At 51.9% G+C, this 18,398-nt stretch overlaps 1 protein-coding gene across 1 annotated transcript; it reads right to left on the reverse strand.

Moving 5' to 3' along the window:
* Window positions 1-3,688: 3,688 nt before the first annotated feature.
* On the reverse strand, window positions 3,689-13,000 carry ATP4B (ATPase H+/K+ transporting subunit beta). The gene is made up of 7 exons (XM_035294819.3): window positions 12,858-13,000; window positions 9,580-9,708; window positions 8,189-8,302; window positions 7,897-8,096; window positions 6,549-6,605; window positions 5,485-5,586; window positions 3,689-4,374 (listed from the first exon to the last, which is right to left on the reverse strand). Exons 1-7 carry the CDS (start codon window positions 12,967-12,969, stop codon window positions 4,213-4,215), a joined length of 876 nt encoding a protein of 291 aa, XP_035150710.1. The 5' UTR covers window positions 12,970-13,000; the 3' UTR covers window positions 3,689-4,212.
* Between the last annotated feature and the right edge of the window lie 5,398 nt (window positions 13,001-18,398).

Below are 18,398 nucleotides of genomic sequence, written 5' to 3' on the forward strand. Positions count from 1 at the left end.
GCAATCCCTGTCAAAGTCCCAGTGATTAGTTTTTTAGAAATAAAAAAATCCTAAAATTCATACGGAATCGCAAGTGACCTCAAATAGCCCCTACAATCTTGAAGAACAAAGCCAGAGGACTCATACTTCTGGTTTCAAAACCACAGATCTCTAATGAAAGACCTACAGACTAAAGGAATAGAATAGAGAGCCCAGCCACAAAGATCCTCACATATTTGGTCGAGTGATTTTTGACAAGGGAGCCAAGACCATGCAACAGGGAAAGGGCAGTCTTTTCAGAATATAAAGCTTAAGACTGTCAAACTCTTACAAGAAGATATGGAGCGGCCTGGTGTGGTGGCTCACTCCTGTAGTCCCAGCACTTTGTGGGGGCCAAGGTGGGTGGATCACTTGAGGTCAGGCGTTTGAGACCAGCCTGGCCAACATGCTTGAAGCCAAATGAAGAAATCAAGGTCTTAGGAAAGATAAATATGTGGGCAATTGTAAAAGGGGAAACCCTGTCTCTGCCAAAAATACAAAAAACGAGCTGACAAGATTGCATGCACCTGTAGTCCCAGCTACTTGGGAGGCTGAGGCAGGAGAATTGCTTAACCCAGAAAGTGAAGGTTGCAGTGAGCTGAGATGGCACCATTGCGCTCCAGCCTGGGTGACAGAGTGAGACTGTCTGAAAAAACAGAAGAAGAAAACAGCAGAAGCTTCAGGAAGGCATTAGATTGGGCGGTGATTTTTTTGGAAGTGACGCCAAAGGCACAGGCAAAAATCAACAATGTGGACTTTATGAAAATCTAAACCTTTCTTGCGTCAGAAGACAATGTCAGCAGAGTAGAAAGACAGCCCACAGAATGGGAGAAGCAACCCCTGTATCTGGTAGGGGATTAATATCCAGAATATATGGAGAACTGTTAAAACTCAATGACAATCTGATAGGCATTTCTCCAAAGAAAAATCTATGACTGGCTTATAAAAAGGTGAAAAGGGGCTCAATATCACTGTCATGAAGGCAACATAGATTAAACTATGAAATAGAAAATAAGCACTGATGGGGATATGGAGAAATCAGAGCCCTGGACCCTGTTGGTGGGATGTGAAGAGGTGCAGCTGCTATGGAAAACCAAATGGCTGTTCTTCACAGAAAAGAGAATTGCCCCATGGACGGCAGTTCTGCTCAGTGTGTTTATCCAGAGACGTTTGTACACCCACATCCACATGCACCACTGCAGGATAGCTACGCAAGTGAGGCACCTGAAGTGTCCATCTGTGGCTGCGTGGGCAAGCAAAGTATGGTGTGTACGGACAGCAGAATCTTATTCGTTGAAAGGAAATCCTGTCACACCACAACATGGATGCCCTTGAGGACTTTATACTAAGTGAAATATACCAGAAATGAAAAGACAAATACTTGCTTATGTGAGGTACTTAGAGTCGTCGAATCATGGAGACAGGAAGTTGAATGTTGCCAGGAGCTGAGGGAGAGGGGTGGGGAGTGAATGTTGAGTGGGGAGGGCCCTTCCCTTTGGAAGGATTCAGTGGTCTGGAGTGGTGGCGCCTACAGCACCCTGTGAACGTGCCCAGCACCACCGAACCACGCACTTAAAAATGGTTCAGACGGTAAATTTTATGTGTATTTTGCCACAGTGAAAAATTGGAAGGACACGCAGAGTATGGAAGAGAGCTAAGTGCTTCGAGTTGGCTAAATAAATCACTGAAAGTTCCCATACAAGACTAGTTTTAGAAGAGTCGTTTTTGCGGGAGGTGGAAATGAGTTCTTTTTTCCTAATCTTGAATTACCATAAGCATCGTGAGAGTTGTGGAGCTTACATAGCACAGCGGGCAGCCGTGCCTCAGAGTGCTTCGTGTGGGCGCATGTGCAGCCAGCACCTGCATGTGTGTGGTGGCTTCCGTGGCGAGCTTCCTGTGCCTGTGTTCCTTCCCAGCCTTGGAAGGGGTTGAAACTCGGGGATGCTGATTCGGAAGGAGTAGGGGTGGGAGCAGCCCCTGGCTTCATGAGGAAGGGGCTCTGACCAGGCACGGGGGCGCCCCTGTGGGCAGGATTGCTGGAGTCCAGTTCAAGGCCAGCCTGGGCAGCGTAGAGAGACCCTGCCCCTAAAGAAAGAATGGGGCCCAGTGTCCATGGAGAGCCTGGGGAGGGAGGCAGAGGCCAGGGTTCTGTGAGGGCCTGGAGATGGTGGCTCTGGGTGGCCGTGAGAATGCGGCGGGCGTGTTGGGTTCCAGCTGGGTTGACTTTGAGGGTCTGGTGGGATGAACCCTCTGGCTCCACCATCACTTTGAGGTAGCCTCACTATGACCTCTGACCGTCAGCATGGCATGACCTTTCCGAGGTGACCCAGGTCTCCCACACGTCAGCCTGCCTGTTCTTAATACAGTGGAGGGCTGCATTCATTGGAATGTTCTGGTGTCACTGCCCACTTCATTTCTGTGCCTGGCAGCACTGTTTTACTCCTGGTTGGGAGCATGGCCACCTCCCGTTCAGCTTCCTCCCGTGTCCCTGGTGAGTTGAGCCACTGCCCTCGAGGACCCTGGGCTTGCAGCCAACCTGGCTGGCACAGCTGTCCTTTCCCAAGCTGCCCTCGGGCGAGTCAAGCACTTCTTCCCGGGTTTCTGAAAGAACTCTGCACTGACTTCTCAAAGGCAAAATACAACTCAGGCTTCAGTCGTTGGTGCATAGCCCCAGATTTCCTTCTTTTTCTGTGAATCTTCACTGCCCAGCGTGATGGATGGGCCTGGGCTCAGGAGCCGATTCCACAGGCTCCTGCCCCTCCCGCAGGCACCGGGGAGTGAACCGAAGTGCACTGTGTCTTCCGGGCTGGTGTCGCGACCCCTGGCCACCTCCCCATCTCAGACGTCCCGTTGCAGCCATGCTTCCGCCTCGTCTCCAGCTTGAGTGCCAGCCAGCGGCATCACCAGCGCACAAGCTGCCCTCTGTTCTGGAAGCACAGACCGTGCGTGTGGCCACGCGTCCGTGACGTAAACTCAATCTGCACCAAGACATTTGTGGACAGTTTTTATTGATGGAGTAGGCGATGGAAGATGTTTGGTACAGCGTCTTCCATCAGCATTGATTTAGTTAACCTGACAACACATCTGCAAGGCTTTTAGTCTTTCCTCAGAGGCCATTTTTCATGGACTTTCTGTGTCTGTTGGAGTGTTGGATTTCGATGTGCCAGTCGCTTGTGCTTGGGCCCTTTGGGCACTAATAGCCACACTACTGTGCGTGTGAAATTGGGACCCGGCCCTCACACTGCCGTCTGGGTGGGAAGCCCGTGGCCTTTGGTGATGAAATTGGGACCCGGCCCTCACACAGCTGTCTGGGTGGGAAGCCCGTGGCCCTCAGCAAGGGCACGTTGGCTTCTTTGGGAGAGTGTTCTCATTTCAGTTTTTTAAGAGGATTAGAGTTGCTAACTTAACATTTATATTTATATTTGGAGGAGAGACTTGTCCTTGGTGAATGAGAAGTGTTTGTAACTAGTTGGGTTTTAAACTCCGTCAGGCTGATGGCGCCCTCGCTCCCCACTGTCTGCCTCCTGGAGCTACGAGTGCCCTCAGGTGACAGCTCCACTCCAACACGGTTTTTGTAATTTCCCTGACGTGGAACTGAGACTTTCAGAAGGAGATTTTTAAGGAAGGATTTGTTTTTTAGTTAATTTTTCTCCCATTATCAGGAAACACATTTTTCTTTTACATACATTAACTTTAATATGTTTTATTTTACAACGTAGGAATTGCAATTTTAAAAGCAAGAACTCAGAATGTCACTAGTGGAAGCCGTGTTTCACATCAGTGTATCAGTGGTTTTTATATTAATGTGGGGGCGGTTCATATTGAAGTATAGAAAATAAATTATAGTAAGAAAGTGAACGTCTACATAGGAAAAGGCGAACTGATTTACGATCTGCTTAATCAGCTGGTTGCTGCCTTGGCGTTCCCGTGTTAGCTGGACATTCTTAGAGCAGCAAATTCCATCTAAAAACGGTAAGAATTCAGTGAGGAAGAACGGATACTCGCAGGCAGGCCCTTCGCATGTAGGTGCTTGTCTGGAGTTCCCACACTGACAACACCGTCGCTGCTCTACATCGTTTTTGGGATGGTTCGGCAGGGAGGGCATCTGTGAGCGACCCCGCTTTTGGGATGGTTCAGCAGGGAGGCCATCCGTGAGCGACCCCGCAGGCTGGGCCCAGGACCCCTGCGCCCTGTTCACTTCTCAATCTTGAGTTTGAACTCCACTTTCCCTTCATACGGGTCATGGGGGTTGTCAAAGGTCACGTGCTCCGCCATGACCTTGCACACGATGGCCACCTGAGCGTTCCTGGGGATGTTGAGGAGCTTTGCTGCCACCAGAGGGTTGCTGTAGTGGGGCTGAAGTGGGAGTGCGGAAAGGAGAGGTGTCTCAGAAATCTCTGAGGTTAAGGAGAGAAACTAAGCAAGGAAAGTGCCAACAGTCAGGCTGGTACAGAGAGCAGCTCCTTCGGGTGAGACTGGTCATGCCCTGGAATGTGCTGAGATAACACCTCCCTGCTTGAAAATGGAGAGGAACGGTCTGGAGGGCACAGACAATACCAAGAGTAAGTTCAGCTTCAATCTATTATGATGATTAACATAAAAATGAAATAGGAAAAGCATTTGGCATGGAGGAAAAGCTTTGAAGTGGATATGCAGTTGTTTAAAAGGATCTGGGATTGGAAGGCCAAGGCGGGTGGATCACGAGGTCAAGAGATCGAGACCATCCTGGTCAACATGGTGAAACCCCGTCTCTACTAAAAATACAAAAAATTAGCTGGGCATGGTGGTGCGTGCCTGTAATCCCAGCTACTTGGGAGGCTGAGGTGGGAGAATTGCCTGAACCCAGGAGGCAGAAGTTGCGGTGAGCTGAGATCGCGCCATTGCACTCCAGCCTGGGTAACAAGAGCGAAACTCCATCTCAAAAAAAAAAAAAAAAAAAAAAAAAAAGGATCTGGAACGTAGAAAAATTAGTCTAGCTGCAGTGGCTCACGCCTGTAATCCCAGCACTTGGGAGGCTGAGGCAGGGTGATTGCTTGAGCCCATGAGTTTGAGACCAGCCTGGGGAAATACTGAAACCCTTTCTCTACAAAAAATACAAAAATTAGCTGGGCACGGTGATGTGTGCCTGTGGTCCCAGCTTCTCAGGAGGCTGAGGTGGGAGGATTGCTTGAGCCCAGGAGGTTGAGGCTGTAGTGAGCTAAGATTGCACCGCTACACTGCACCCTGGGTGACAGAGGGAGACCCTGTCTCAAAAAAACAAAAAAGTAGAAGAGTGAGAGTTGCTATTTTCATGTTGCTTGAGAGGAATGTTTCCAGGTAGATGCAAGAACCAGGGCTTGGGAAACACACAGACCGTTCCGCAGTCAGGACTGGCTAAATCACACCTGTTTCATCTTTGTATGCGAAGGCGCTATTGCTTTCCTTTCACTAAGTGTGGTGAGGGAAGCGTGGGAGGAAGGAGCCTACCTGGGCTTTCTTCCCGTAGTAAGGGAAGTAGTGCAGACTGAAGGTGCCGTTGGGAGGGTAGTACGCGACCTGCAGCGGCTGGCCGAGCTCCTGGGGCTGGTCCTGGGGAGGAGAGGCCACTGCCTGAGTCAGGGGAGCTGGCGTGTGCCCGTGTCTGTGTGCCTGCGTGTGTGTGCGTGTGTGCACACGTGTGCCATGTAAGTGCTGGCATTAGCACTTTATGGCATAATGAGCGTAAATTTGATGCAATCTTCATAATCAGTGCTGCGATCTCAGCAAGGATGCAATTTGTTAGCACACAGAATGCCCGGTGACCCCTCCAGCTTGTGCTTCTAGCAACTTGAAGTCTTGGAAGGATGACCTAGGTGGGTGAAGCTGGGAATTTGCTGGCTTGTCTACACTCGGGAATGGCCACTGTGAAGTGGCAAGTGCTGGTTTGCCAAACTGGGTTGCGAGTTGGTGTGAGTGGGACAAGCACACCCCTGCCGCCCAGACCACGAGTGGAGGCTTGGAGGGAGTGAGGTTCCCGCGGAAGCCCGGTGGGAGGCTCCATGCAGTGATGGGACCACGCCGTGAAACCTTTGCCTTTGGGTGTGATGGTGGAAGCAAACCTTAGAAAACATTTAATTTAAAAAATTTAGTTAAAAAAAAATGTTGACTTAAAAAGCAGTTTTGAAAAACGCCTGGAATTAGCCTGAGATCAGTGCCAACTCTTAGCAGTCTGAATACTAAACACGGTTAAACAGCTGGAGCTGCTGGCAAGATGGCATCTTTTTGTAAAGCAAATAAAAAGAACAGAACTGGGAGAAGTACACACGGCCAGGCTGCTGATGTGCTGCCCAGATGCTTCTGGAAGCGAAGCAGTAAGGAAAAAGCAACGTTTTCCTTGCTGGCTTTTACCCCCCCGTGGTGGAACTTACCGTGGTGATGTTTGCACCTGGTTAACTGGGCCGATAGCCGACACTCCTGGATCTCTCCAGGCGGGCTGTGCCCAGTGTGGACCAGCATGACCCTGACAAGCTCCTTTCCTGGGGTACCCCTGCCCGCTGAGCAGCTGTACTCACCAGGAAGGCGCAGTCCACTCTGGGGGCCGAGCCATTGCTTGGGAGGAACTTGACGATCTAGAAGGGAAAAGCGTGAGTGTGTCCCCCCTTCCCATGTGAGGTGCAGCGGTGCCTGCCTATGGAGCTGCGGCTGAGAAGGGCTTCCCATGTGAGGTGCAGCGGTGCCAGCCTATGGAGCTGCGGCTGAGAAGGGCTTCCCATGTGAGGTGCAGCGGTGCCTGCCTATGGAGCTGCGGCTGAGAAGGGCTTCCCATGTGGGGTGCAGCGGTGCCTGCCTATGGAGCTGCGGCTGAGAAGGGCTTCCCATGTGAGGTACAGCGGTGCCTGCCTGTGGAGCTGCGGCTGAGAAGGGCTTCCCATGTGAGGTGTCGCGGTGCCTGCCTATGGAGCTGGGGCTGAGAAGGGCCTTTGTCTGGTTTGTGGCTTCCCTTGGAGGAATCTCCATGGGTGTCACTAACTCATCATTTGGAGCCACAAGCCTCCCCCCACCCACCCATCACCAGGCCACTTGGCCCAGACTGCAGGTGGCAGCTGGCAGGTGGCAGATCTGGGGGGGGTGGTCTTAGCCCTTGAACTGTGTCCAGGCCGGCCTGCCTCACTGCAGGACTGGGTCCACCTCCTGCTCTGCGCAGCTCTTCTGGAAACCTCTCTGGCCCACTCGGGTCTCCAGCCCCCTTCCCCATACCTCATCCCTGGGCTTCTCCAGCTCCAGCCATCCCTTCCCATGCTCTGAGGAGGGCAGCTGCATGAGCTGGGACCCCCGTCATAGCCCCTCCATGCCGGCCATGCTGAGACCCCAGCTGACAAAGGGGCCTGTGAGGTGTGGTGGGCACAAGTGTACAGCCTCTTCATTGGAAAAGGAACAGCGCAGCTGCCCAGAGGCCCAGTGCAGAGCTGCTGGTTAGTCTATGGAGTGGTGGCCCTAAGCCCTCTGCCAGGGGTCACCTCCCCACACCCCAAGAGTCTCCTGGTTCCATGTTGGAAGACTGCTTTAGAAGGTGCCAAACCCCTCTCAGCCCTGGCTCTAGAACCTGAGGCCCCTTTACCCGGCCCTGGTGTCTCTGGCCACTCTGAAGGGGCCCTGGCCTTGCAGAGACCCCCAATCGAGCTGTTCCACATGTTCCAGAGGGCTGGCTATGTGCTGGTGTCTGATAAGTGGTTTTAAATTTGTATCTAAGAGTCAAACAGGATGGGTGTGTGCCAAACCAAGGTACAGGGTGGTGAGGCCGGAGTCCTCGTCCCTGCTTGGACCAGCCCCGGACGGGACACGTGTGCTCCTCGTGGTGGGTGTGAGTGAGAGACTGTGACCGCACTGTTGGAGGGGTGCACGGAGGCCCTCAGTACTCACCCTGTTAATTTTAATAATAAAACATGGCTTTCCTTCTTCAAAGCCGAAGTCGGGGTCTGCCAGGCCCGAGCAGTTCTGTAGCATGTCTGCCGTGAACTTGCAGGAGAACTTGGTGTGGTTTGGAGCAAGGAAACGCTCCTGGAAGAAGTACTGGTCGGAGGTGCAGTTGATGCTGTCCTCCTGGGCTGCTGGAGAGTAGCCTGCGGGACAGATGCACCTGTCAGCGCTGCCCTGCCCTGGCCCCAACGCCCGGCTGCCCCCCGGGAAGGCCTCGAGCCATTTCACACCTTACCTGCTAGGAAGGTGTGGAGAATGTGTGTGAGGTCTGCCCAGGTTCTGTTATCAGAGACGTTGTAGACGATTTCCAGGCCTTTCTCCCCATAAACATCTGGCCTTAAGGTTACCCCTGGAGAGAGAGAACTCTGGGTGTAGTGTCTCCGAATGCTCACCACACCCAAGCCATTGGCTCTGAAGTGGCTGAGGATATGCCAGAGGCTGTGGCCCAGGGCTGGGATCCAGGTCTTTCCGGCTGCTGAGGAGCCTCAGTGGAGTACGCTTGTCTGCAGCACAGGAAAGCAGGACCCCCAGGACAACACGGTCAGCATGTGGCCCAGGTGTCCTGCTGGATATTGCCCAGGCTCCGCCTGGGATATGGAACCTGGCCGGCTACTGTCAGGGAGTGGCCGGGTCTCACCGGGTGCCTGCTCTGACAGCTGACGACTAATTGGGAGGCTGCAGCTGGGTTTCTACGTAAGATTGAACACGCATTAAAACAATCTTCAGTGGTTCTGGTTAAGAGCATAAGCGGTCTAACAACATGTTAATTGTCAAACTGAACACCAGGATGCACCAAACCGTCAAGGGCACATCCTCGAACACCTTCCCGTTTATGCAAAAACGTGCGTCTGCTGCAGGTCCTCAGGACCCGCCTGCCTCCCACACGCCACTTGCCTTTCTGTTTCCCGTGCGACTGGGAGCCTCTTTCATGTCAACTCACCTCATTCTTTCCATAAACAAGGTTTCTTTGTGTGAAGCCTGCAGTTTGCTTAGCAGGTACCCTGTGGATGCAGCGGGCTTTGCATTTGAGGCTAGGTGCGGCTGTTTCTATGGATGTCGTAGAGTAACATCTAGACACAGTTTAAAATGAAAACCCTCCTCGGGGCCTAAGGGAAAAGGCGGGTCTGCACTTGCTCTGCACATGGACCGGCATGTCTGCCCTGCGGCCGCCACTGACTGAGGCGCCTGTTCCTCTGTCCTCGCGCCCTGCTGATGTGTCGCTGACCGGCAGGCCTCTTTTCCTGCTGGGCGTGCTCCTTTCCCGTGCGTCCTTGCAGAAACGTTCCATGTGCGTATACAAGCACAGGAAGTGGATGGGAAACTTTGTCTCTATAACCAAACCCTCTGTTTCATAATTAAAACTAAAGCCAAAGTCGGGTGTAATTTGGGTTCATTTTTCTCATGGAAAGAAGCTGAGGGGCCACTTCGTGGGCCGGGAGGCCACCCTCAGGGGCACCTGTTGGGGGATGTGGCCCACCCTGGGGCTGCCGGGCTGGCTTCTCTGGGCTTCATTTCTGGGGGAGCACAGGTCCCCCTGAGCATCTTGAGAGCCCCAGAGGGGGCAGCCCAGCCTGACACAGCATGGGGGCATCTGGGTCTTCGGGATGTGGCATCCCCCGAGCTTACCTGGTGACTGTAGCTGGTCTTGGTAGTCCGGTGTGTACGGGTCAACCGTCTGCATCAGCACGTAGAGGCACAGGGCGAAGAGCCCGGTCATCACAACGTAGAACGCCACGTAGTACAGGCTGATCCACACTGTGACACAAGGTGGGTGCAAAATTCACGTCAGCCATTTTAACGAGCACAGTTCAGTGGCCTTCAGCACATCCGTGATGAGGCGCAACCATCTCCCCTACCTAATTCCAGAACATTCTCAGCCCCCAAAACAGAAACCCTGCCCCCACGAACAATCACTGTGTTCCCCTCCCAGGCCTGCACCACTGGCTGCGTTCTGCCTCTGGCTTTGCCCGTCTGGACGTCCGCACATGCAGAATCCTGCCACCCAGGGCCCTTGCACCCGGCTGCCTTCGCTCCAGCTGCTGTTTGAGATGTGGCTGAGGATGTGCCCCCATCCCAGCTCCAGCAGGAACTGAGGACCCTCTGAGGGGGAAGTTATGGTTTCCCCATCACAGGAAGGGAAACTGAGGCAGAGGTGCCGTCCTGCCCATGGTGACCGGTAGTGTAGCTTCGAAGTGCAGGGCCAGCCCTGTTTCCACAAGGACATCAGGAGGAGAAAGGGCGGAAGGGAGGCCCTGGGAGATGGCTCCGCTCAGCAGCAGGGGTGTCCGTGGGCACTGGCCGCTCAGAGTGTGGCTTCATCTCCTCTGCTTCTAAGACTGTCCTGTGTGAGTGTCTCCCTCAGAGTCAGAACAAATGGAAGCCACTGCCAGCTCCTGGACATGGGTGGCTGCCTGGATGCTGTCTCCATCTCTGGAAATTAGCTTGTGTGGATCACAGCAGGTGTTTTTAGGGCGTTTTCAGGGAGACACCACTGGGAGGAAGATGGCTTTGTGCTCGCTGCAGCTTTTCTCTTCCGGGAAGGTGTGATGAACTGGGTCTCCTCCTCCTCTCTGGTGATGTTAGTGAGTCATTCTCCAGTGACCCAAAACAGCCAAAGGCCAGGGCCAACTCAGAGAGAAGCAAGGGAGCCTGGGACCAAGAGGCCGGAGCCCTGAGCCGTGACGGGAGGCTGTGGCCTGTGGACGGGGTGTCCTCTTCTGGCCGGGTCTCTCCTGTGAGTTGGGACAGTGCAGGTCTCTGAGCCGGGTCTCTTCTCCCTAAGCCAGGGTCCAGCACTTGGCTCAGGCCTGGGTCTTGCTCACCCAGTATTCACTCCGAGTCCCTCCTTTCCCCGCAGCCATCTCTGGCTACGGTGTTCTCGTGTGGTGTCCACTCCGAGTCCCTCCTTTCCCCGTGGGCGTCCCTGGCCACAACGTTCTCGTGTGGCATCCACTCCAAGTCCTTCCTTTTCCTGCGGCCGTCCCTGGCGACGGCGTTCTCGTGTGGCGTGGGCGTGTGGCCACCAGCACCTTGGCTTCAGGTTCCGGTTTTGGGTTTCTGGCTCAGCAGCACGGGGCCAGCTGTGGTAGTAGTGGAGGGTTCCATTCTCTTGCTGGATCATGCCTGGCACCGACCCTGCAGGTGTGTGCCTCAGTGTCCCCAGGTCACTCCTGACATGCCTTTTATTTGACGTGGCCACCTGCCCCCAGGGACCTATGCTTGTGAAAGAAGGAGTCTCTGTCCCCCACTGCGGGTCCTGTGGGTCTACCTTGGGGCCCATGGTGCACGGTGGTGACGTGGGCAGTGCACGTCTCCCCGGCGGCTGCTGACCCACTCCATGGCGAGTCTCAGACCCACCAGGCGGCTCGCCCCTGCCTCCCAGGTAGGAGCCGAGGTTGGCCAGGCTGGGCCCAGGCTTGGGTGGGCTGTGCCTCCTGCTCTTCCTGGGCCCCCGCTTGCACTGTGGTGTTCAGGGCGCGCGGCAGTGCACAGGGCAACGGTTGGGAGGTGAGTGGGAGCCTCATTCCCGCCAGCTCACTTTGCCTCTACCACATCCCGCTTCTGTAAGAATAATGTGTCCTATTCCTTTCGCTTTTGTCATTTCCCTTGAATTATGTTTTCCTGGGGGCCTAAGACTTTCTCATCCCCGAATGGAGGCCACGTCCACCAGCTGGGCAGTAAGACCATTCTGGAAGGTTCTCTGTGGCCCTGCAGCCAGGAGGCGGCACGGGGGAATCTCAGCATCTAGAAAGGCCCGAAAGATGAGTCTTCTGTGGCATGGCCAACAGCCCCCAGCCCTGCCCCTGGCCCAGGAGGCCCCTCCCCAGGTCCCTTCCTCTCCAGGAGGCCCCTCCGCCTCTGATCCCTTCCTCTCCAGGAACGGGGTATTTGTTCGACTTTAAATGTGCCATGGCTCCAGCTGGCTCTGGTGCCCTTTGAGACCGAGGACCCACCAGGGCTGCAGTGTGTGTGGGAGGCTTGGCAATGTGTCAAGTGTGTTCCCAGCACATCTCAGCTGCACACACAGCTGCGCACACAGGTGGGGCGGGCCTGGAGCTCTGCATTCACACCTCAGTGCCAGGACCCCCAGAGATGGGCACCATGGGGACAGAGGAGGGCCCAGCCTTCTCTGAGAGCTGGGAGTGATGCCTGGCTGGCCAGTGCAGCTGTGTCCTGAGGCTCGGGGTCCTCAGGGAGGTGGGGATGTGCTTCCCTCAGACTCTCCCGTGAGGGGTGAGGGCGTTTCCTGGAATGGGTTTGGCAGCCCTGATGTAGGTGCGGACGCCTCCACCGCTTGTGCGGCCTTAGAGGCCCAGGCATCTGCTTTCCTCCCAAGAGGGCCAGGTTGCCATTGCCTCTGCACAGTCACGGGGACAGGACCCTGCAGGGTGGACCTCGCCCAAGGCACAGGTGCTGCAGGCTGAGCCAGGCCGGGTCGCACCTCCCCTCCGCGTCTGGACGCCAGCGGTGTCCCAGAAAGGGGCTGCCGCTGCGTCTTGGGAAAGCCCCTGATTCAGGTCAGTGGGTGAATCTGTGAGACCAAGGAGTTGCCGTTGCCACCTTTACGTTCTTTTAAAAATGATTCAGTTTAGAAAATACACTTTTAAAATGCTGTTCTCAGACATATGGCTGAAATGTGGGGCCAGTCTGTGGACATCCTTCACGGGTGGCGTTCTGCAGTCAGGTGCCAGGTCAACTCAGCCTTCGACATGCTCTGGGGACCCTCACTTTCCCGGGGAGGCAAGTGAGGCCCTGCCCGAAGCCCGTCCATGCTGTCTGGGCAGGAGCGTCTGGGTCTCACTGTCAGGGGCCCTCTGCTCCCCTCCTCCTGAGCTCACCTGGAGGCGGCGTTCTCAGAGCAGCCCCTCCGTGCACCCAGCCCACCTGCCGCCCCCAGCACCTACCCCACCGGGACAGCGTGCGGCCCAGCATCTGCCCTGTGTCCGGGTTCCAGCAGTAGTGCTGGAACTCCTGCATGCGCTGGCTGCACGTCTTCTTCTCCTGCAGCGCTGCCATCGTGCCTCCCTGCACCCCCTACGTCCAGACTGAGGCCAGACGCCCTCCTCTGGGCTTTATAGTTTCCCCTGCTGGAGGTCAAAGGCATCGTGGGCAACTGATCCCAGGGGGAGCTCCGGAGCCGAGTTATCAGCGCTGGCCATCGCCCCCCCAAACACCAGGGGTTGCCAGGACTGCGTTCCACACCCTGCTGCTCTTGGGGTGCCCTTGGCTACGGCTTTGCCTGCTCTGATAGTGGCAAGGGTGCATTCCCAGTGGGCAGCACTCACAGGCCCTGCCCCTTCCCTCCTCTCCTTGAGGAGGGAGATCAAGGTTGGAGCAGGGCGGCCTGGACCCACTGTGTCCTCGACCTTGGGCTGAGCCAGCTGGGGCTGCCTCCCTGGCCTGGGAGGGTGTGAGGCAGGAGAGTGAGGGGCCACCGGCTTTGTAGGCTCCCAGCCGTGGCCGCCCCGATTCTGGGTCACCCAGTGGAAGGGTGAGCCTGGCAGCTAGAGCTGAGTTGGCAGGAAATGCAGGGGTCCTGGGGGCTCCTCGGCCCCCCAGATTCACCCAGAGCAGCAATGTCCTCTGAGATCCCCAGAGGGCTCGGGTACTGAGGGCCCTTTAGGATATTTTTTTGTCTATGGAGGAATTCATAAACATAAACTCCTAAATCTAGAGGTCCCTGAAATGAAGTTCCCAGGAGCCCTGAGCATCTGTTGAATGCAGATTCAGCTCCGTGAGCCCTGGGTGAAGGTGCAGGTGGGCAGACCTCATTTCTAACAATCCTGGTGGGAGGAAGTAAGGCAGGGGTCCAGGTGGGGGGTGCTCAGCCTGGGCAGCACATTGGGGTCACTGGGGGTCTGGGCAGTGTATCGGGGTCACAGGACCAGGGCAGGGGCCGTGAAGTCATCACTGCCCACTTCTGCCCAGAGATTCTGCCTGAGCCCCTCGCCCTGGGGGCGGAGCACAGGATGTGGAGCACTGGCAGGTGGTCCTGCAGAATCCCGGCTCAGAGGCTTTGCTGTTGCAGACAGGGGTCTTGGGTGGTGAATGCCATGGCCGCCCGCTGGCTGCCCCAAGCACCTCTGCAGGCGGTTGACGGGAACGCAGGGGTGAATGGAACATGACAGGGGTGTTTTGACAAATATGAATCGAAGTCAACTGAAATGAGGAGGCTTGTGCGTCCAGAATGACACGCAGGGTTTCCCACACTGTCACCTCTAGGCCGTTCTTCTCAGGGACCTATGTAACCAAATTCGTTTCTTAGAAGAAAGAAAAGCCCTCTAGGCATTATGCTGCTTTAATTTTTTAAGATAATTTAGAGTTTGCAAAGTAATCACCCTAAAATTCCAGTGGAATGACATCATTTTAGCCTGCATTTCTATAACTTTTTTCCTTTTTCTAATTTCTTATTTTTATTAATTTTTTTCGTAGAGATGGGGGTGTCCCTATGTTGCCCAGACTGGTTTAGAACTCCTGAGTTCAAGTGATCCTCCCACCTCGGCCTCTCAAAGGGCTAGGATTACAGGCATGAGCCACTGTGCCCGGCCACAGTTTCTCAATGGGCTCACCCTACACGTTTTCTTTAACATCTGACCCATTTTGACTTTGGAATTTTAGGGCAATGAAAACACAGGATCTGGCAGTAGACCCCACTCTAATTGTTCACAGCCCGTGGCCCTGGGACCCCAGAGCGCCAGGGGTCAGACGACACCTGTATGCAGCACCTGCTGTCTGTGAAGCGTACAGTTGCTCCTGAAATGAACACGGTGTGAATTCCTTCTAAACATCTTTGCATTTAGTCTTCCTAATGTAGTCTCTGAATCTCCAGAAGCAGGTGCATGTGCTGAACTGTACACATGTTATCAGAATGACCTTCTTCTGGACACATACGTGTGGGGAGGAGGGCCAGAGACCTTGGTAGAGGGCAGTTTTCCCACAGCATGCTATGAGAACATAGAACTAGGTGCTCCATAAAAATTAGGTGCCAGACAATGAGGGGAGCCCTGAATCGCACCCCCTTCTGGTGGTCACTTGTCACCCTCTCTTCCCCCACCTGAGTGATGTCAGACACAGCCTAGTGGATAGTCAGGACTGTGACCACCACACCGTGACAAGGCCATTCCCAACTGTGGTGTCAGTGAAGACCAAGTGGAGAGCCAGGACTCCTACCCACCCATCCAGCAGTCCTCAGGAGCCCACCCGAAGGTTCCCAGTGGGAAACCTAGACTTCTAACCCTACATGATGGTGACAAGGAGAAGCCTCTCCCTTTTGCTGCTGAAGTGGGGTCAGAGAAAGCCAGTAAACAGAGAAGGATTAAATAATAAGAAAACATTCAGGTTTCAGTAGATAACCACTCATCACACAAAGAACAAGGAAGATTTTTAAATGACAGCACAGGCTGGGTATGATGGCTTATGCCTTGTCTCTGAGCTTTGGGAGGCTGAGGCGAGATCCTTTCAGAACAGAGTTCCAGACCAGCCTGGGCATCTCTACTTTAAAAAAAGAAAAATTCTAAAAAATGAATTAAAGAAGACAATATATGCAACACCAAGGCAACAGAGATGTTAGAATTAGCTGAGAAAAATCTTAAAGCAGCCATGATAAAAATGCTTGAATAGCAATTACAAACAATCCTGAAACAAAAATTAGAAAGCTGCAAACCAAAAGTAGCAATAAACAAATCCACAATCGTAGTTGGAGATCTCGACACTTCTCTCTTAACAATTGATAGAACAACTAAACAAAATTAACATGGATATAGAGGAACTCGGCATCATCAACCAACAGGATGTCGTTGACATTCTAGACTCCTCAACAGAGAATACACTTTCTCTTTAAGTCCCCATGAAATACATATCAAGACAGGCCATATCTTGAGCCATAAAGGAAGTCTTGGCAAATTTAAATAATTTAAATCATACAGAGTGTGTTCTCCAGTCACAACTGAATCAAATTAGATATTTAACGAAGATAACAGGAAAACCTCCTCCAAATAGGAAAGCTGAAAAACATACTTCTAATAACTCATGAATCAAAAAGGAAGTTTCAAGGGAAATTTAAAAAATATATCAAAACTCATGGGACATAGCTAAAACAGTATTAAGAGGAAAATTTATAGCACTAAAAATGCATATTTTGGAAAAGAGGAAAAGTCTCAAAAAACCTAAGCTCTCATCTCACAAACCTAGGAAAAAAAAAAAAAAGAAAAGCAAATGAAACAAAGCAAAGGTGAGCAAACAACGAAAACAAGCAGAAGAAAGAAATCAACAGATAAGAACCAAAACCGGTGAACTCGAAAACGGAAAAGCAATCGAGAGGACTGGTTCTTTGAAAAGATCAATAAAATTAATAAGCTTGTAGCTAGAGAGGCGTCTGAGATGACTGACAGCAGGAATAAAATAGGGGCTGTCACTACAGACCCTGCAAACATCAAAAAGATAAGGAAGGAAATACTACATGCAATTCTACATGCGTAAACCTTACAACTTAGATAATGGGCTACTTCGTCAAAAATCACAATTCACCCAATTTCAAATAGGTAATGTAAATAGCCTGTAACTATTAAGAAAACTGAGTTCATAATTTTAAATCTTCAATAAAGAAATCTCTAGGCCTGGATGATTTCAAGGGATGATTATACCAAATGTTTAATAAAGAATTAACACTAATTTCTCACCATCTTTTGGAAAATAGAAGAGGAACTGTTTCCCAACTCATAAGACTAGTGTTACCTTTATACCAAAATTAGACAAGGATAGTACAAAAAAGAAAACTACAGATCAATATCCCTCATAAATATAGATGCAAAAACTACAAACAAAATATTGGTAAATTGAATCCAACAAAGTATAAAAAGCAAATGCCAGCCGGGTGCGGTGCCTTATGCCTGTAATCCCAGCACTTTGGGAGGCCGAGGCGGGTGGATCACGAGGTTAAGAGATCGAGACCGTCCTGGTCAACATGGTGAAACCCTGTCTCTACCAAAAATACAAAAAATTAGCTGGGCATGGTGGTGCGTTCCTGTACTCCCAGCTACTCAGGAGGCTGAGGCAGAATTGCCTGAACCCAGGAGGGGGAGGTTGCGGTGAGCCGAGATCACGCCATTGCACTCCAGCCTGGGTAACAAGAGTGAAACTCTGTCTCAAAAAAAAAGCAAATGCCTTGACCAAGTGGGATGTATTCCAGGAATGCAAGGCTGGCTCAGTATTTGAAACTCCATCAGTGTGATCCACCACATTAACAGGCTGAAAGAAAAAAAAACAACACACAATCATATTAATCAATGAAGAAAAGGGATTTTGATGAAATTTAACTTCCATGTGTCAAAAGCTCTCAGCAAACCGGGAGTAGAAGGAAGCCTACTCAACTTGATTAAAAACGTTGGAAAACACCCACGGCTAACAGTAAGCCTGATGGTGAAAGATGGAACTGTTTTACCCCAAGACTGGGAAGAGGGCTCTCTCATTCTTATCCAACATTGCACTGGAAGTTCTAGCTAGAGCAATGAACAAGAAGAGGAAATAAAAAGCATGAATGTCAGAAAGGAAGAAATAAAACTGTCTTTATCTGCAGATAACATGAGTGCATATGTAGGAAATCTCAAAGAATCCATAACAAAACTACAGTTCATAAGTGAGTTTAACAAGGTCTCGGGATATGACATGAAGGTGTGAAAATTCACTGTACATCTATATACTAGCAATAGGCATATGGATATGAAAATTAAAAACACAATGCCAGGCTGGGCACAGTGGCTCATGCCTGTAATCCCAGCACTTTGGGAGGCTGAGGTGGGAGAATCACTTGAGGTCAGGAGTTTGAGACCAACCTGACCAACATGGAGAAACCCCATATCTACTAAAAATACAAAATCAGCTGGGGCATGGTGGCACATGCCTGTAATCCCAGTTACTCAGGAGGCCGAGGCAGGAGAATCGCTTGAACCTGGAGGGCAGAGGTTGCAGTGAGCCAAGATTGCACCACTGCACTCCAGCCTGGGCAAAAAGAGCAAAACTCCATCTCAAAAACACACACACAAAAACCACAATGCCATTTATGATTGCTCAAAACCAAGAGGAATATTTAGGTGTTAATCTAACAAAGCATGTACAGGATTTGCATGCTGAAACCCATGTAGTATTGATGAAAGAAATTAGAGATTGAATAAACAGAGACGCACACCATGTTTATAGCTAGGAAGACAGCGGAGAGATGAATCTCACCGAGTTGATGTATGGGTGTAACATGATTTCTATCAAAATCCAAGCATGGTGTTTTTGGTAGATATATACAAGATTATTTTAAAGTTTATATAGAAAAGCAAAGGAACTGAAATAAGTAAATATTTTCTTGCATATTTTGAACATAGGGTTTTTTGAAAAACAAGAATAAAGTGGGAGGACTCAGTCTACCCAATCTCAAAGCTTATTATGTATCTACAGTA

This window comes from Callithrix jacchus, chromosome 1, assembly GCF_049354715.1.
Source record: "Callithrix jacchus isolate 240 chromosome 1, calJac240_pri, whole genome shotgun sequence".
Classification (NCBI taxonomy): domain Eukaryota; kingdom Metazoa; phylum Chordata; class Mammalia; order Primates; family Cebidae; genus Callithrix; species Callithrix jacchus.